This window comes from Galeopterus variegatus, unplaced genomic scaffold, assembly GCF_000696425.1.
Source record: "Galeopterus variegatus unplaced genomic scaffold, G_variegatus-3.0.2 Scaffold2114, whole genome shotgun sequence".
Lineage (NCBI taxonomy): Eukaryota > Metazoa > Chordata > Mammalia > Dermoptera > Cynocephalidae > Galeopterus > Galeopterus variegatus.
The window spans coordinates 127,754-148,587 of NW_007728225.1; the positions used below are offsets into that span (position 1 = coordinate 127,754).

Here is a 20,834-nt window from a genome sequence, read left to right on the forward strand (position 1 = left end):
TAATCTCCTGAGAGCAGAAAACATCATCTCTGATGGCATAGTGATTATAGACCTCAGAACAAGTACAAAGAGGTCATTCTCAGATACTGACAACAGGTAATCCATACTTTAACTTTTCAGGTAAAGGTGGCTTAGAAAGTAATGTCATTCTGCAGTGGTTTTTCATTTTCAGTGAAGTTTCCTGCTTACAGCTTGAATGAAGGTATTTAACTCTTTGTCTAGCTTCCCTGAGCTGCCTTCAGTTCATTTGATTGTATAAATGATCTCAGTTTAGTAGTTTTGGCTTCTGTGATAAGCGTACTTTGAAGCTGACAAGAAGAATCTGATAACCGTATTTTGTTCTTAGCACCTACTGTAAATTTTTGGTAGTGTTCCACATATGAATTCCAAACTTCAAGGTAGCAGTTTTTAGAATAATAGGAGAACTCAGAATATCAGTCAAGTCATTCCCTTTTTTTTTTCTTTCCTTTGCTTTTTGTATCCTTTATTTATTCCTGGAGTAAGATAGGGCTGTTGTCATCTTCCTCCCCTACAATGGTTGCAAAATCAGATGTAACTACTGTATTTTTGAAGCCTGTGGGTGAAATTGCCCATCTAAGGATCTTGCTGTTGGCCTTCTGGAATATCAGCTAATCATCTTCAAATAGGTTGAAGCCTAACCAGTCAGAATAGTGGGTCGTAATTTCTACCTTGCCAGTTTATGGTGCTTAGGGAAATGGGAAGACCACCAAAAGCTTTGATTAGAGTAAAGACCACTCTAACCTTGCAGAAGAAAGATTTTTAGAAAAAATGTCTTGTGAAGGTCTTTCTACTTGTTCTGTAGAGAGTGTCCGCTTTCTGGCCTAGAGGATACATACATATTCATAGCAATTCATTCAGGTAACAAAACTTGATGACTTTTCTAGGCTTCACTGCATTTATTTTAGGTAACCATTGCTACTTAGCTTTAATTGATTTTTATTTTAAAACTTTGTACAGTGTAATGCAGAAGAAGTCATTGGTTTGAGTTTGGGCAGGACCTTAATTTCATCATCTGCAAAATGGGGATAATTAAAACCCAACAAATTCTAATCTGTTTGGCCATGGCATATATATGAAATGCTTTGTAAGCCTTTTAAAAGTCTTGCTCCTGAAAGTCAGTGAACCAGTAGCATTACCATCATCTGAGAGATTACTAGAAATGCAGAATCTCAGACTCTACTCCAGACCTACTGAATCAAAACCTGCATTTTTGACAAGAACCCCCCCCCCCATGATGTATGCATATTAAAGTTTGATAAACACTGCTCTGAAACATAATTTCCTTGTAAGATTAAATCATCAGGAGGCTATTAGAAACTTATCTACAGGATAGAGCCACTTCAGATTTGAGCTTTCCTTAAGGAAGAAGTCTGCACACTCCACTTTGCAGTGTCAAGCTTTTAGACATTGACTAGGTAACTTGAAAAAAACTTATAGAAAATAATTTTTTTTTTTTTTTTTTTTGGTCTTCATGTCTATAACAAAAACAAGCACCATTCTCAGTGTTTAAGATATGTTTTCTCTTTCCTCTTGGATCTGGTGGTTACCACAGCAGAGGGGAACATTCTTCTTACCTTCCTGCACATCAGGAATTGGGTAATGATTATGTACACAGTCCCTGGTAAGACTGTTTTCTAAAATACATATTATCCCCCTTTTGTTCATTTTGAAATTAGAATGCATCTTTCAAATGATGGTATGCCATAGTTTAACTGCCAGTAAATGATGTTATGTCTTACAATTGATGGTATCTCAGATTCGATGAAATGTAGTAGTTGGTGATGGCTTGATTCTATGCATGTCTCAGAAAAATCAGTTGGACAAAGAGTCTATGATTAGAGCCATAACAGTTCTTTTCCAGGGGGAATAATATAAGATGTCTAGCAAATTTTAAGTTTTGGTGGAGTGGGAGCAAGGGGGGTTGTTACTATAAAAAAGGCAGTGGGAAAAAAAGGTGAAAATTGGATAAAGTACGTTGAATTATTTTTTTTAAAAAGAATTGTACTTTCATGAATTGACTTATTTAATCCTTGTAACAACCCTTTGGCTATTGTCTTTATTAATTTATAGATGAGAAAAATGAGGATTAGTGGGATGGTGGAGGGCCTGGATTCCAACATTGTTCTAATTTCTGTTCTTAGCTATATTGCTTTCTACTATGCTATATTGGCTTGTTTATGAGTTGGGTTCCTTATAAAAGGATTATATTTAATACGTTAAATTTAAAAGAGTATTTCACGTGGCTAGCAATTTCAAACTTATACTCATATTTTATACATGAAATTTTTTAGTACTAGTAGAGCTATAAGCTGCTGTACTTTAAAGGGAATTTGATATATCAGTTTTTTGGCATTTGGTGAAAAGCAGATAAGTGTGCATAGGGGACACCAGTATTGGAGCAAACATTGTTATGGTTTTGGGACCCAGTGTGTCAAGCAGATACATCAAATACTCCTTTTTATAAAAATGGGAGGAAAATTCCTAATCTCATTGAATGTGACTTCTGCCTTGTGGAGTTTTGTTCTAAGATCACTGCAGTAAGAGGAGGAATTAAATTCTGATTCTTCTGACTTCATTCAGAATTAATAGATATACTTGGAAGTATTCCTTCCTTTATGTGGGTCTTTTGAGGAAGCCAAGCCATAAGTTCATGGACTCTGATCTCAGTAATACGTGGTTCTTCTACCTATTTCTGTTCTTCTCCCAGTTCTTATATATTTAGCAATGGAACATACTCATATTCCTCCACCTCTGTAGGTCTGGGATCTCTTAGCACCCCTCTTGGTCCCTCTTGACCTTTTTTTTTTTTTTGGTCTTTTTGTCTTTTTTCATGACCGGCAACGGATCGGAACCCTCAGTGTCGTGCCCGCACCGGACCGGGACCGGCAACGGGATCGCAACCCTTGGTGCTGCCCCCGCTCCTCGCTCAGCCAGTGAGCCGCCGGTCTGCACGTGGGATCCGAACCCTCGGCGGGAGCGCTGCCGCGCTTCCCAAGCGGCGCACTGTAGCAGTGCGCCACCGGGCCGGCTTTTTTTTTAATTTAACAGTTATTCCTTTTTTTTTTCTTCCAAATTTTATTTTATTTTGTCAATATACAATGTGGTTGATTATTGTGGCCAATTACCGAAACCTCCCTCCTGCCTCCCTCTCCCCCCTCCCTCCCAACAATGTCCTCTTGACATTTTGCTTGGGCTTAGCCACTTGCATTTTGAGCACTTGACTAAAGCTTATTTTTGGTCAGGATAGTTTAGGGTTAACATTCATCTAAAGGAAGCTCATAATAAAAAGTTACCATTAATCCTCTATTTTTTCATTCATTTTGGTGATAGACTTATGTAATAGTATGTGACAAAAAAAGCAAACACAAACCCTGCCTTTCTGATGCTTATGTTGGACTTAATTACATTGGTTCTCAATTCTGGGTGCTTATCAGAGCTATTGGAGGCAAAGCTTTTTGTGGCATTTGTGGGAGCCTCTACAGATCAATTAAATCACGATCTCTGGGGGATGGGTCTGGACACTTGTATTATTCTTTTTTTTTCCCCTTCCATTGGTGGCTGGCTGGTAATAAAAACCCTGGACCTTGGGGTTCTCAGCACCATTCTCTAACCAAATAATAATGCAGCCCAAAATACAATGTGGTGGTGTGCCCCTCCCCCCCCAAACACCTGTAAATTGGAGAAAGATTGTGACACTCAAACCTAACCATAGAACCACTGCATTGTGAAAATAACAGTGCCCCTGGGAGGGCCATACTGGCTATACACATGTATTTGAGAGTTAAACCACTTGGTTGGAGAATTTAAGATGTTTAATCTTAATACCATACATAGTGTTACATAAGATGTAACCACCCCTATGCATCTTTTTATTACTAATATTATATTACATTTGTATAAAATGGCTTATACTTTATAGAGCTTTTACACATACATTATTTCATTGATGTTCATAATAACTCTTTTTTAAACAAAATTATCCCTGTTTTATAGATGAGAAAACTAAGACTCAGAGATTAAATGACTTGTCCAAAGTCCCATGACCAGTAAGTGTTAGCGGTTGAGATAGAATGTAGGTTCTGTGCACCCTGTGTCAGTACTTTCTTAAAGACCACATAGCTATGAATGCCTTATCGTAAATAGTAAGAAAAAAAATGTAAAGATCTCATAAAACTTACCTGCCCATTTATTCCCCTCTTCTGTTCTCTCTATGGTCTTTGTATTTCTAAGAGACTGTTTTTATGATCCCAAACATGGTACTGTCTTTTAATAACAGGCTTTTGATAAGAAGGTCTCCCTCGTGCTCTTGTTGTCATTCAGAAGTCAGACTTCCTGCTAGCCATTTTTATTGAGGGTCATTGTTGATTTATGAGCTTTTTTCTTTCTAAGTAAACTTTTTATTGAAATATGACCTATGTTCAGAAAAGTATAGAAGTCACAAATGTTCATGTTCATGAATTTCTACAGAATAAGAATACCCATATGACGGCCATCCAGATGAAGAAATGGAAGCCTCCCTTGGGCCCCCCAGAATACCTGAGGCATTAATAGCTTACTCAGAGTAGAAAACCAAGTACTGCTGTTTTATAGGAATGGTCTGTGCAATATTGGTGAAAAGCCGGCCATTGCAGGGAAGTATATGCAAATTTAGCTCTTGGTAGTATAATTGGGAATGCAACTACTAATGGCCAAATTTTCAGGTCAGAACAGTCAGCATGCTGGTGGGCTGAGCAGGTTCTCAGCAAACCCTTGCGAAAGGTCACTGAAGAAAGATAATGCAGAACATTGATCTGGCTAGTGAGTATTTCCTGCCACCAATTTGCTTGCTTGTTGTTGAAACTTCCTACTGCTTCTTTATCCCATTTCCTTCCCAGTTTTGCCTGCAGACCTTTTAACTCCTTTTGTGAAATTGGAGTGAAACCTTATCTCCCGAGCCAGTGATTTGATTTGTAGACTTGTGGTGGAAGATCGCTTAGGCGTGTCAGTGGGATGATCCTTGTAATACTCTTTTGCTATTGACACTATCGTTTATGTTTCAAGGAGAGTTGTCATGTTACCACCTGCTGGACTCTTATTTGATGATAAAAAAGACAACAGGAGGATCCTTCTTATTTTAGCAGTTTGTACGGGACTTTGGGTCCTTTTAATAATTTTTATTATCTTTATTGAACTTCTGCCAGGTGCTGTATTCAGTGCTAGGAATATGAAAATGAATACACAGCTTCTGTCAGTGTTATCTTTGCAGTGTGGAGGAAGCTATTGCTTCTGAATATTTTAAAAGATCTTTTTGCCTTTAGAACCCTGACATATCCCATCTCTGCTTTGGGATCTCAATGTGGTGCTTAATTGGCTATCATTCTGTCCTTTTGAATCAATAACAGCTTTACGCTTTAAAGATTCCACCCTGAAAAGCATATCTCAATGGCTGCCAAATCTGTAATTTACCATCTTGATACCAGATGAAGCTAAGTTGTATATCCTTTCTAAATTTCCTGTCATATATGTTCCTTTTCTTCATATTATCCATGAAATCTTGCTTTTTCTGTATCACATTTGAACAGAAAATGACTTTGAAATTAAAATGGCCTCTGAACTAATAGTTGAAAAGTTTAAGAATGTCAAGATCTGTGAATCACCATTTCTGGGCCAGTGATCTCTAAGAACGATTCTGAGAGCATCTGTTGGTTTTGTATCTATAGGCGTGCCAAGTGAATCAGTTCACAACTGTCTGCTGCTCTGTCCTCTATTACTGGTTTCTTCCCACTGAATTTTAGTTTTGGTGACTGGAGATGCTGTTTGGCAGCTCTCATCTTCTGTTGATTGGATCTTGCATTTTACCAGGAGCTTTAATTTGGTCCAGGTGTATTTGTTTCTTCTTTAAACCAGGAGTCAGTGGTAGGGAAAAACAATATTGCCTCCTTTACTTTTATAAAGCAAAGGTTACTTAGGACCCTTTGTTGTAAGGTTCTGCGAAACTCTTTCTACCATGTCAGGTCACCAAATCTTTTCCTTTTGGAAGTCAGGGTACATTTACTTTATATGTCCAGGGCTTAATTTAGGATGTTGGTAAGAGGAGAGAGACTTAATTTCCTTAGAAGGCAGGACATAAACATGTCTGACACCAGATCCATTCTTTTAGTACTAGTGTTTCAAACTTTATAGTTTGGAACACTTCACAGGTAAATTCTGTTGCATCAGATGCTTCAATTTAACATGCTCCCACTTACATCTCACAAATAAACTGCCTTGGTACAGGCAGGTGTGGAAGATAGCAGATAGTTATTGGAGTACTTTTGGTGAAAGAATTTTACAGTTAGATGTAGCTTTTTTTTAAGCATTAAAAAAATTAAAGTTAAGGGTCATTGGTCAATGGTTGATGCATGAGCTGTGAGGCTTATAGGGTAGAACTCGGGAGGTGTTGGTGCAAATTGGCAAGGCATATATCCCAAGATCAAGGATAGAATAATTGAGTTGGAATGTTATCATACCACATTTAGTTCAATATTTGTCAGCACCACGCTCAGCCAGTGAGCGAACCGGCCATCCCTATATGGGATCCGAACCCGGGGCCTTGGTGTTATCAGTACCGTACTCTCCCGAGTGAGCCACGGGCCGGCGCATTTAGTTCAATATTTGTCAGCACCACGCTCAGCCAGTGAGCGAACCGGCCATCCCTATATGGGATCCGAACCCGGGGCCTTGGTGTTATCAGTACCGTACTCTCCCGAGTGAGCCACGGGCCGGCGCATTTAGTTCAATATTTGGAGGTAAGGGAGGAGTTTACATAGGACAGCGGAGAGGTATGAAATTCTTTTTATGGGCTTAACCTTTTTTTTCTATACTTTTAGCTACCATACCTGGGGATTATTAGGAATCAAGCTGTTATATAGAATTAGATTTGAGAGTAGAGAAGTGGAACTAAGAGCTATAAAGTTGTGGCTGTGCTTTTGATAGAAAAACAAAATGGGGTGGTGGGACATTGGGTATGGTAACACTATACTGAACTCTGTAAGAATAAATGTATGTCTGTCTTCCCCATTTGGCAAGACTTTCTGCAGTGTTCCTGCCTCTGTGTTGTTTGTTAATTAGATTGTAATGTCTGAAAGGGCATGGACACTATCTGGTTCTGATTAGCCTCTAGTGTAGTCTGGTGTCCACAGCAGTTGCCCATTCTTGTTAGTTGATGATGATTAGTGAAGCTGAAGCTATTTTTTAAACAGGGCCCAAGGGATGCAGACAGTGATGAAAACGACAAAGGTGAAAAGAAGAACAAGGGTACGTTTGATGGAGATAAGCTAGGAGATTTGAAGGAGGAGGGTGATGTGATGGACAAGACCAATGGTTTACCAGTGCAGAATGGGATTGATGCAGACGTCAAAGATTTTAGGTTTGTATGTTTTACACTTCTGATTTTTGAATGTGGGCTGTGGGTTTTTGTTTGTTTTGATTTAGTTTTATTTGGATTTTAGTTTTCTTTTTTCCCCTCTCATGTTTCCTTTTTAAGAATTTGATCTAGAGTAGGGCATGCCACAAAGATTGTAAATTAACTGGTAAGGTGGAATTTTCTAAGAGTTGTCAATGCCTGATGCGTTACCAAAATGGCAGATTTTGCATAGAGCTCTAGAATATGTAGAATGATTCCATAAAAGATCATTTCAGTGATTCTCAAGTATCAAAATCATCTGGGGTAGGTGCCTTCGGATTTTTCCCAATCACTATGTTAGAGAGCCATGGTTACTAATGCAAGTGTGTCATATCCCTCTGGCATGTTCGAGGGAAAAACAGTTGAGAACTTGTGTATTATCTCATTCGAGTCTTACGAGCTCCTTTTGAGGTAGGTGGGTAATTTTCCTCATTTTGAAGAACCAGAGATGCCGCTTAAATGACTTGTTCTTAATCATATCCCTTCCATGGATGCCTCTCATTCCATCTCTGGTCATGATTGATTTGCCAGTTTTACCCTGTAATTTAATACACACAATATAGAAATAATGTGTATTTGTCTTCCACAGTTAGCAAGTATTCATTTCTGTAGTTAACCTTTACTTATGGTATATAATTTTAAAAAATCTGTAAAAATTCTTGTTCAGTAGGTTATTTATATTTACTTATATATAGGTAGAGAATTTAATTTTGCATAATTTTAATGTTAGTCCCAAGCTAACCTGTGTATATCTCCACCCACCCACTCACCAATGTTATCCTAATATCTATCAAAGCTAAAATTAAAATGTATTTTGCATCATCATTTGTAGTACAAGTTTCAGTTGTTTAGTATTCCTATTTTTTTTTGTATCTTGCACATGTAAAGAATTACAATCTTCGGAAGAAATTTGAGGCATGGAGTAATAAACACTTACCTGAGGTCTTTCAGATGAGTTTAGGTGGCCTCTCCACTCTGAATTTCAAACACCCCATTAGCAGTGTTTTGTAGTATTTAATTGGGGATGGGTGAGGGGGGTGGGATGTGTGTGTGCGTGTGCGTGTGTGTGTGTGTGTGTGTGTGTGTACATGCTTGTGAAACAGAGAGGGAGGGGGAGAGAGAAAGGGACATGGCAGTGCTTTTAACATGTACTAGCTATGGGATTTCTTTTAGTGATGAAAGACGTTGATTGTAGTCACAGGCTGCAATCTCCTGACTGTAATATAATTATTATTATTATATATTAGTCTGATTTTGGATCATATAATCCTGCAATCCTTTTACGTACAGTGCTGTTATGTCCTGGTTATCCAGAACAGTACTTGTTTATACCCATGTCCCAGGATAGTTATCATTAGTGGCCCTTGTAGCTCTTAGGAATGTCCTGGTTTGGATGATATATTATATCCTTACATTACTTTTAATTCTTAGGATTGTTTCCTTAGCAGGGACATATCCTAAATAATGAATTTATTTTGTATTATTTCAAAATGGTCTGCTTCTTCTGGTTTCTTAGAAGGGGAGATAGTTGTAGCATTGGTCATTAATACCTATAATACATAAAAATTTTTTTATTAGAATCTTTCTGAGATGTGGATTTCCCCCAAAAAACTGACGTTTTTTCCGTTGGCTCTATATTTAAAGAATAGATGTTGCTTTTTGGGAGCGTTTTTTACTACCTGTATTTTGGGACCTCTGTTTTCATAGATGCTACAGGCAGTAATTTTTCCAGTTCAGCCATTGTTGGTAAAGAGATTGTAAATTAGTAGCAGTTAATGTAAATTTAAGGGGTGTGGTTAGGTGGAAAGGAAAAGATTGTTTAACAGAAGAATTATTTTAGAGGATATAACCCCGTAATCATCATAAAGGATCTCTGTGTATTTTGTAGAAATAGTTTTAAGTACTGTTGATAATGAGCTATGTCAAGGACATTGTCCTTAAACTTGGGTTGCTGTAGTGTCCCTTCCCGCTCAAAATAAGGTTTAATGCCCTTTACTTTCTCTGTTTAGCCGTACCCCTGGTAATTGCCAGAACTCTGCTAATGAAGTGGATCTTCTGGGTCCAAACCAGAATGGTTCTGAGGGCTTAGCCCAGCTGACCAGCACCAATGGTGCCAAGCCTGTGGAGGATTTCTCCAACATGGAGTCCCAGAGTGTCCCCTTGGACCCCATGGAACATGTGGGCATGGAGCCTCTTCAGTTTGATTATTCAGGCACGCAGGTACCTGTGGACTCAACAGCAGCAACTGTGGGACTTTTTGACTACAATTCTCAACAACAGGTACTGTGTGTGTCTCTGTCACCTTCTCTACTCTTCCTCCAGCTAGCACATTATTCATGTAACTGAAATGCGGTGGTGGGAGGAGGGTGGCATTACTTTAGGTAATCAATAGTGAGCCTTATTAACCCAACAGTGATGTTGGTTTACAAAGCCTCTGTGTCTTTCCTGTCAAGAAGCTGGGTCCCATGCCGAGGTTACTGACAAGAGACCACCTTCCTCTACAAGTACTTCTTTTGGCTCCTCTCTGTCCCCAGCACCTGGATAGTTGGTGAGGTGGTACTACCTTTTGTAACACAGACCTCTTGGATGCTAAATTAATCTCTGAAGATTTATGTGGTTGTGATGCTGTTGGTTTGTTTCGTTTTTAAAATAGTGAGCTCTGTTATCCATCACTGTCAGGAGTGCAGTGCCAGGTTATCTTACCAGTCACGTTTCTAATTAAGTGAGTTACTACAGATAACATAGGTAAAGGTCTGGTACCTTTCCAAAGAGTTAGAATGTGATTAAGGGAAAACCCACACACAAATCACTCAATATAAAATCTACAGTGAAATTGCTTGACTCTTTTTAAAAAAAAATTTTTTGGCAGCTGTTGGTACAGGGATCTAAACCCTTGACCTTGGTGTTACAACACTTTGCTCTCACCAACTGAGCCACTGGCCAGCACTTAGCTCTTTTATTCCATAAGTCTCTGGAAAATTTTGTGTGTCTCTTCTGTTTTTGAAGGCATAGTAGGCCTAATTCTAGGGTTTACTGATGTTTCTGTTTATTTATTTATTTTTAAAGGAAAATCAGCTGTCTGAATTATAAAAAGGGACAGGTAGCTTCCCTATCTTGTTAAGTACCACACAGACTTCCTTATGGTAGGAGCAGTTTCACTAACCGTGAATTTCTGTTACTCCTTAGTTTTGGACTGGAACATAAATACAGACTTCTAGATTTGAAAGATTAGACTCTCAATTTGAAGTTTAGAAATTTTATAGCTATGGGCAAATTAGTTCATGGTCTTTGGAGACTAGTTATACCATGTTGTATCTTTATTTTCATAAATAGCTGATATTAAATGAATTTTGATTGATAGATAACTAGATAATAGAGTTAAACCATATGAAGTTTACCAAAATAAATCTCTTTAAGGGTGATGTGAATGTGCATATCTAGATAAGGTTTAATTAACAATGTTTTTTCCAGAGAGTAAACTAAAAGTGTATACTGTTCTCCCTTTAATTCCCAGCAGGTATGCCCACCTCCCCATAAGAATTGACTTTCCATGCTTTTTCTCTTTCTTATGGCCATTTTTGGTTCTTTGCTTCCATTCACAGTCTAACCCTGTCTAACCCTTTCCTCATTATTTACGAAGAGTTTGTCTCCGTTCTCTTATGAATGAAAATCTGATTCTCTTTCATTTAACTGTTCTTTACTTCATAATCAGAATTGGGATTCTTTTTTTATTGATCTTTGGTTTCAAAATAATTTTTCCAATGTTTTTGGAGGCCAGATAGTTATTAGGACTTGAACAGAAATGTAGTTTTGCATACCCATAAGTAGTTAGCATGACTATATCAAAGATCTTATTCAGAAATATAAAATCAGGGTGTCTTCATCATGTGTCCCATTTTAACAGTTTTTGAAAGTAAACATTATTTTGAAAGTTAATCTGTTGTTGGACTCTGGCTTCCCATATGTGTCTTGGTTCATGCAACATGGGGACATCATTATACATATATACCATTGTCATATGATGTGATCATTGTTTTATCCCATGAGCCATAATTCTTGCTTTTCTGAGTAGATTCAGGCATCCTAATAGCATACCTGGAAACCATGGGCCTAAGACTCCTAAATTTCTTCAAGACCCTCAACCTCCCAAGGCTCCTATATAGAAGCCAGTAGTTGTTAAGAAGGAGGGATCCTCTTTATACTAGAAATTGGTGTGTGTACTTAGATTTTATCCCTCCAATCTTTCTTAACCTTTTGCTTTTCATCACACTTTATTGCACTTTTCGTTTCTAATTTAAATCTTTATCAGTCAAGGTTCAGCGCTGTCACCTTCCTTTCTTGATCTCCAAACCAAAAAGTCATCATGTCTGCCTCGTTTGAACTCTGTAGTACCTTGTGCCTCCTTTAAGAAAAGCAGTTACCATGTTCTGCCTTGTGTTGTGATTACTTGTCTAATATCCCTTACTAGATTGTAAGCTCCTTGAGGTCAAGGACTGAACCTTATTCTCTTTTTGTCCTCTGCATTGCTTTAGCAGACCAAGTTTTTAGGGGACATTTTCCCTATCCCTATTATAATATGTCAGTGCATCCCCTGTATTTAGTACAGTTCCCAAAATTAAAATTTGAAACCTAACCAAGTGGTCTGAGGGCTACTCTTTGAGTCCTGCCATGTTTTCTAATATGTGTGTCGTTTAGATCTAGTATACTAGCTCATTCCTTATATACAAATAACTATAACTGTATAATTATTGTATAATAACTAGGAAAGTTACTGGTTATTACTAGAGAGCTACCATTATATTACTGTATAACATCCAGGAAAGTTGCTTCTTAGATCAGAACTTAGCCTTTGTAGGGTTACTCTGTTGCCATCTGATCAAAAGCCACAGTTCTACTCATCAGGAAAATGTACATAATTCTTTTGACACCCAATTTTGCAGATAACTTCAGGGGGATCACAGATCTGTGGGCTACAGATTATAACCTTCTGTTTGCATTTTTTGTTTTCATTTGTAGCCAAGCATATCTTTCATGAATGGAGCAAGATTCCCTCTGCTCCTATGAGTTGCTCTTAGTTTAGTCATTGTGTCTCATTTCGTAATTTAAATAGTGCAAGGAAGTAGTCAATGACAAGTGATGGAACCGTTCATGCCCGTGTCCTAGGAATCTTAGAGCAAGGGGGAGTGTACTCTGTTCTCTGGGGAAAGAAACACTTGTGGAAGAGGTAGTTCTTGAGCTGTGCCTTGGAAGACTTGTTTATGAAAGAAGAGAGTTAAATTTCTAGTGGAGGAAATAGAAAAACTAAAGGTTTGAAATTGGAATTTAACAGGTGTGTGTTCTGTAGATAATGTAGAAGTGGTCCTCAGTCTGGCTGGTAGTTTAGGTTGAAGAAAATGACTAATGAGGTTGAATAGATAGTGTTGTGTGTCTTACAGATTTTGCTGTGCTGTCTTATAGGCAATGAGAAGACATTTTTAAGAAGGAATGACTTAATCATCATGGTTTAGTTTTTGTGCTGAGTGTTAGTTTAGTAGCAGTTTTAGACATTCTCTTACCTAGATTAATCAGTTAACTGTTAACTGTTGTGTCCTTCTAGGAACCTTGGGTTCAGCATGAAACAGTTGTAGAACATTCGAGGAACTCCATCCTAAATTGGTGGATTACTAATGCCATCAGACAAGGGGAAGGCTCAGTGAGGACCAAGGTTACATAGAACTGACTTGAAGGACAGGTGGGATGTATATTGTTGCAGGTCAGAGAGCAGACATATGGAGCTGGGAATGACCGTGACGTGGTTCTAGGCTGACTGTAGTAGAAGATGCTTGTAGAGGAGGGCAAGGAGACAGGTGTGCTTGCTAATTGAATCCAGGTTCTAGAGGCTTGAGAGCCAGGTGTGAGTCTCAGACAGTACTAATGATTATGAGGGTTGAACCAGAGATCTAGTGTGGCATGTGTTTTCCTGCACATTCTGCTCTTTTATCTTGGCTTTCTTACATGAGCAACAAAGTGATCATTTTTCTTAATTTGAGTTATTTGCTACAAACAGTAGGGTACCTTTAGTTGTGATTTTATGAGGGGATCTGGTTTGGAAATTGCAAAATAAATAAATAATTCCCTTGTCCTATTTCCTAAATCAGGGCTTTAATTTGGTGTAATAAGCTGGTTTCATAAAACGGTATCAGCTTATAGTGAGATACATAACATGGAGCAGACTGCAAATAAGGAAAAGTAATTTTCATTTAGTTCATTGCAAACTTCATTCATTGGTAGTTGTGATACTTTGGGTTTTGGATAGTTAAGTTACTTGTCTTGGGTTTTGGTTAGTTAAGTAACTTGTCTGGTCGCTTATTGTGAATTTAACCCTTCTAAGGTTTATTTATTTATTTTTTAAAGATGACTGGTAAGGCTTGGCTTGGTGTTGTCAGCACCACACTTACCCAGTGAGCTAACCAGCCATCTCTATATAGGGATCCGAACCCGTGGCCGTGGTGTTATCAGCACCATATTCTCCTGAGTGAGCCATGGGCCGGCCCAAAAGAGCTGTGTTTATTTTGTTTTTTTTTTTTTTTCCATTGGCCATCCCTGTATATGATCCGAACCCGCAGCCTCGGTGCCTCCCCTCTAAGGTTTATTTTTAAGAGCAGGAGCTTTTAACCTTTTTTTGTGCTATTGACTCCTTCAGCAGTTAGGTGAATCCTGTGGACTGCTTCTCAGAATAATGTATTAAAATGTATAGTATAGAGTAGGACTACAAAGGAAACCAGTTGTATAAAAATAGCTGTCTAGATATTTAAGAACAAACAGTGGTATATTTGATTCTTTGTCACATGATGCATGAAATAGAAGTAGGTGTATTAGCTATCATAATGAGCATAAACAAGATTTTCAGATGTCTGTAACAATCATAAAGTAACATGATTTCTATTTTAAAGTCACAGATATATTACTAACAATGTGGTTTGTTGCCTGCAATCATAATTGAAGAACATGCTAAATTTCTGATGTTCATGAAAATAAAGATGCAGTATCACCCACCCCAGTACAAAGACCTTGGGTTAAGAACCCCTAATTTAGGGCATTTTGTTGGCTTAAAATGTTTATTGATGTCTCTGGAGTGTTCTCCCTTTTTTCTCACTTTCCCCTTATTGTCTTCTTAATCCTTAAGAACAGCTTTGGGGCCGGCCCCGGTGGCACACTGCTACAGTGCGCCGCTTGGGAGTGTGGCGGCGCTCCCGCTGAGGGTTCGGATCCCACATACAGACCGGCCGCTCACTGGCTGAGCGAGGTGTGGGCGCAACACTGAGGGTTGCGATCCCGTTGCCGGTCCCGGTCCCGTACGGGTGCGACACTGAGGGTTGCGATCCGTTGCCAGACACACACACACAAAAAAAGATAAAAAGGAAAAAAAAAAGAACAGCTTTGAACAGTTCGTGCATGATGTGTTCATATCATTTTGTGTTATGGTGCTTGAGCAGTATTCTTTTTTTTTTTTTTTTCTTTTTCTTTTGGAAGGTGGTATACAATTGCCTGTTTATATTTCCCTAAACGGGTCTTAGAAAATTATTACTAGGCTTCATTATATTACAACTATGTAGCAGAAACCAAAGCAAGGATTATATTGGTATAGATAAATCAGATTGTTGATGTTCTTTATTTAGGATTCAGTTAATCTAAAAATAGCCTAACGTAGCATGTTTTACAAAACAGTATACTGTTGCACTAAAACTCTCACCCATTAATAAGCATGAATTTTAACAAAGAAGCAATATTCTGAGAATGATAGTTGAAGTACCCATTCCTGCACAGCTATAATCAGATGGGAGAGGAAATTGGCATGCATTGCTTTTAAAAGTATGATAGTGATTAAATGTCATTCTTGTGAGACCAAGTGTGTGCAGAGTTTTAATGTAGGTATTTAATATTCTCAACTTTCTTTTCAGTTTACAAGTGGTCATTCTATGAGTGTTGTGTAAATGGTCACTGACTAAGAGCTGACTTTGACTAGTAATTTGGTCAGTTGAAGTTTAGTTATTTGATTTTGCTCAGATTTCATTTATGATAAAGTTTTCTTCAAAAGGCGTTACTTTATGTGGTGGAGGGATGTTTTGCCTTTCCCTAAGACCTAAGTCAGAAATTATTTATTTTGGAAACAGATTCTTCGTCTGCTAAAGAAATGTGAAGATTATTATTATTTTTTTTAATTTAGCAGTATGGTTTTTATGTGCCTGTTAAACCACCAATTATTGTAATCATTAGTTACTTGTCAAAATTGGACTTTGATCTGGAAGCTTCCAACAGTAGCAACCTTTCACAAATTTCAAGTACTGAGGAATGGCTCCAAAATATACTTAATTCTTAAAATTTTATAGTCCCACCATTGATTGTAGTACTTTGAATGTTTCGAAGGTTTTTTCTCTGTGAATCCTGACAACTCCATGAAATAGGGCAGCTGTTATGTTTTTACAGTTAAGAAAATTAAGACACAGTGAAATTCAGGGACTTGGTGAAGGTCATCTAGTACAAGCTATGCAAATATCTATTATTTTGGTTTCTAGCTCATGGCTGTTTCCTTTGGACCTTGTACTAGAAACACAGAGGCTTTTGATATGTGAAATTGTCTTACCTTCAAATTCACTTATATTCATAGTTTTTTCTCAAGGGAGTATAATGTAAAAAGTATTCATTAACAACAAGAACAAAAATGGTTTTCTTCCTTCCTTGTTATTTTGTGGCCTGCTGACAGCAGTTGGTGGTCCTGGTGCAGTGGGATTTTGACTCGACACAAACTAGGAAGAGTCCTGCCCTCTCCTTTTGGTGTTCTTGGGCTGCCTTGCTCAGGGGAGGATCTATAAGGGGTGACTCTCACTGAAGGGGGGCTGTGACTGTTTTGGAGTGTTCTCCCCATTCATCAGAAACATCTCACCTAAAGGACTGTTTAAAGTGCTTTACATGTGTAATCCCCACAACAAACTTATGAGTTACATATATCTTTATTGTCCTATTAAGAGAGGCGAGTGAGGCACAGAGAGATTAAGTCACTTGCCCCAGGTCTCATAGCAAGTCAGTGGGGGAGTTGAGTTGAGATATGAACCAAGGCTGCCTGGCCCCAGAGTCTCTCTCAGCACCTATCCACTATGTATATTACCTTAATGTGGTAAAAAGTCATGGCAGGTGGTACATTTTCTTGCGGGGAGGCGACAGGGAAGGGAGGTGGATAGGGGTAACTCCATAACAACTGCTAACTCCATATTTAAACATTACTCTTCCAGATTCAGAAAACTCAACAACAGTGTTTTTATGCCAGTGGTTGTTATTGATAGCAACCATACTAATAACAGTACTAGCTATCTTTGTAAGATGCCATCTGCATGTCAGTCACTGTTTGTCTAGTTCCCAAATTATGCAGTCAGTATTTAAGAACCTTGATATACTTGAAATATACATATTCCCCTGCATTCAGACTCTTGAACAACTTAGAAATTCTACCCAAGTGAATTGTAATCATCAGTGGCACATTTATCGTTATACTGACTTTAAATAAGCATTTCCTCCAACTCTCACAGTATTTTCTTTCTCATTTATGGAGTATTGGCTTGCTTTGTGAAAATCATGAAAATGTTAACAGAGCTCAGTGCTTTGCCCAGCAGATGGCATTTGTGTGAGTTTTGCAGGATCTTTTGGAATCAGTCTCTTGCCAGTTACCCAATTTTATTTTGAATAATCTATTTCCAGTTAATATTGCACTATTTACATAAAGAGAATGTGCCAAAATCGCTGTAATCCATTCTTTATTCAAATCTGCCTGGTGTAGCTGCATACTTTACTTTCGTTAAATTGTTTACTGCAAAATGCTTTCCAGAAAATAATTCCTTCTTTATTCACCATACTCACTAAAATATTAATCAGCTCTCAAACATAGGCTATTTGGGGCATTTGTAAGGTTTGTGTGCTTTTAGTTATCATTTTAACATGATGGTGAGAATTATGAACGAATATAGAATGATTACTTTTATGGTATTCATAATGCTCCATATTTCTATGTATATTTATAGATATAGTAATATTTAAAAATGTGAAGTCAGATAGAATGGCATTAGATTGCTATTTTTGGTTAGTAAGTTAGAATATCCTCAAGATTTATGTTCTGAATACACTGTCTTATTTCCCCAGCTCCGTGTCACAGTGCCTGTCTGATAATAGATGCTCAAAAATGTTTGTTGAATGTAATGAGTTATTTTGTTTGTAGCAGGGCAAAGAAGGGTGTAGAGAAGAAGCTAATATGAGCAGTGTCTGAGATGTTAAATGTTTCAAAAGGTTTTAGCCCAGGAAAATTCCAGAGACCAATTAAAGAGACAGTAGATATTTAATGGAACTATGTGGTGTTTTTACAACCCTGGAAATAATTTAAAAACAACTTTCTGCTGTTTTACTTGTTTTGTGCCTCCTAGCTGCTCCGCTTGGGTGGACTGCCTTTTGTTGGTAGGAATACTGTGAGATACTGTTCTTTAGGTAAAATAGAAATGTGAAACCAACTTGGCAAAAATGATAATATCACAGTTACTAAATAGTAGTGACTGGCTCCCTTTCTGGAGTGGACAAGTGTTTTGATTTGTCTGTCTCAGTAGATTTAATTTGTCTATTTCTTTTTAAAACGATATTTAATGAATGCCTATCAAATAGTACTATCTTTTTTCTTTTTACCAACATCACAATAAAGTTTTTCTTTAACCTTTGAAAATAAAAAACTAAAGTATTTTTGAAATCCATAGGTGGTTACTTTTGACATTCGTGCCATAAAAGCAAAGACTAGTTTTACTCTGGTCTTTACAAAGAAGCTAACAGGTGAAGTTGTCTAGTACATTCAAATTATTTTCTTTTTATTTAAAATGGACCTACTCATATGTTTGAGGCATAGAGGTAGCCAAGTCAGAGGATAAAGTCTCTCCACCACGTAGGATAACAGTAAGTCCTGTCATGATGATAATTAAGCTGAGTTGGTGGAATGACATTATCTCCTAATGTCTGAAACAATCAGTTGTCTTTATAAGGACATTTGTAATTCAAGATCGATGGTGTCCGTTATACATCATCTAGTGATGTCAGCTGAACTTTTGAAAAATCCTGTAGAAAGAGCAGGTAGGTTGAAGGTCATATCCAGGGAGGTCTCTTCAGTAAGTCCTCTCAGTCTTATTTCAGCAAATAATGAAGTATTCAGTATGACTCCTTGGAAGGAGGCCCATCAAGGCGATCCAGAGTCAGGTTACCAGCATCCCCTTTCTTTCTACCGATACTATTCACGCTAAAATGTAATCTCCACAAGGGCAGGGATTATGTGGTGTTTTATTCACTGTTGTATCCCTAGTTCCTTGCACAGTGCCTAGCAGGTATTATTTGATTCATAAATATTTGTTGAATGAACGAATGAATGAATAGCTGACTTTGTATTTAGATAAAATCTTGGGATATTCTGAGTGTTTAAGGCCCTTTAACTTTTTTGGGGGGAACTAAGAAATGTGCTAGGTTTGAGCTCATAATTCAAGTTTTGTTAGTTGTAGCTGTACTTCTGCTATTTTATTTCCTACATGTAAAGAATAGGTATCCTAGAAGACTCTGGAGCTTCTATAAGCTGGGCAGTTGTCTGATTTACTTATTAGGATAAGCTGCTAGTTGAGGAAGGTATCCAATAACATTTTCCCAGGAAGAGGCAGCCCAGAGGATGAAGTGAACACTTTTTCATATTCTCCAAAATGTGAGTAGGTGAGGATTAATTAAAAATATTTGTGGGGTCTTGAAAAAACTGAATGGAGATTACAGAACTAGTGGCAATCTGGTAAGTAATTTTGTAGAACATTTGTCTAATTTTTAAGTGTGCCTTGCATCAAGGAGGACTTGTAGACCTGCCGATAATCATTAGGTCTTTTGCAGATATATGTATGTTTGTGGTTCAGGGGACATATAACCTTGAAGCAGTCAGCCCATGGGAACTGGGCACACCAAGTTGAGGTGAAGAAAGAGAAAGGGAAAACAGAAGAACTGTGAAGAATTGCAATACCGTGGGAATGGAGTAGAGTAAAAACAGACTGTGAAGCATTGCAATACCATGGGAATGGAGTACTGTTAAAGTATTCCTAAAGAAAGATTCATTAAAATTTTTAGTTCTGGGTTTTAAAATTATTTTATAAGATGGTTTCTCTGACCATACCATGTCTTTCTCTTACCTCAGCTGTTCCAAAGACCTAATGCGCTTGCTGTCCAGCAGTTGACAGCTGCTCAGCAGCAGCAGTATGCACTAGCAGCTGCTCATCAACCTCACATCGGTAAGTCCTTAAGCCTAGAGCTCTCTTAGTATAGGTGTGGCCACCATTTTAGGATAACTGTATGCTATGAAGCCCAGTAGCTTAGATTATAAAATTCCAGACAAATCTCTCAGAGTAAATGGCCTCTTCCTCTTGTCCAGTTGTCTCTAGCCACATTCTTTATTTTTGGCATATCTTCAAGACCTGAACTCATAAGATTTCCTTAGTATCCAGCTATTGCCCTTCCTCAGTTTCTGGATTTAAAGTATTTGCTACACTAATGACTAGTGCTTAGCATCAGCTCTTTGGTGGTAAGGTTTGGAAAAAATTGATTAAATAAGTTGGGGTTGTATAGACTGAATATATCAACTTTTCATCTTACAATGCCTATAAATCCATTTTTCAAGCAGTGTATATTGAAAAATTTAAAAGTATTCTCATATAATTCCTGGTTTTTAAGTAGCTTTGCCTTTTTCCTGTAGCAGTTAAAGTTCCAATGGACATTTTAGTCTTATTGCCTAGATCTTTCTCCCCTCTGAACCTTCTTAAGGTGTCTTTGAAAGGCAGCATTGTTCGCTACTATACCACCAACGCTGCCCTTAAGGTCTCTTTGAAACAAAGTGGATAAACAGTTGAAGAAAAAAAATTTTTTTAATGTGCCCAAATGTTCTTGGATGTGGTATGCTATGGAAGAAAAAACTTCCTTCTAACCTAGATAAATTAAGGCCGGGCATAAATTCCTTTGCCTAGGTCTGATATTATATAGTTGTAGATGGTAGTCTTTATAAATACCCATACATTTTTGTTGAGAAAAACGATTTAGAAAATTGTTTTAGATGAAAATAAATCCTTTCTTCTATTCCATTTTACAAGTCTTTTAAATTACTCTGCACCACCTGTTGTAATTTTAATAGTCTTTGAGAAATTGTGCTGAGTTTAAAACTGTATAAACAGTTTTAATTTATTTTTTTAGCAGAGGTTTAAAAAAATGACTGTAGATAATTGTCACCATAATCTTTAGTATAGGGTTTATTTTGTCTTTTTAAAACTCCTCTTTACTTTCAACCTAGTCTATCTTCTCTCTTTTCTTTTTT

The 20,834-nt window shown here is 37.6% G+C and overlaps 1 protein-coding gene across 12 annotated transcripts in view; it reads left to right on the forward strand.

Annotated features, from left to right (window-relative positions):
- PUM1 (pumilio RNA-binding family member 1) overlaps window positions 1-20,834 on the forward strand; it is a 127,230-nt gene that overhangs the window by 60,599 nt on the left and 45,797 nt on the right. For all 12 annotated transcript variants that reach the window (XM_008580500.1, XM_008580501.1, XM_008580502.1 and 9 more), the window contains 3 exons: window positions 7,242-7,408; window positions 9,454-9,724; window positions 19,668-19,761. In XM_008580500.1, coding sequence (XP_008578722.1) covers window positions 7,242-7,408; window positions 9,454-9,724; window positions 19,668-19,761 — 532 coding nt within the window. The remainder of the gene's footprint in view (window positions 1-7,241; window positions 7,409-9,453; window positions 9,725-19,667; window positions 19,762-20,834) is intronic.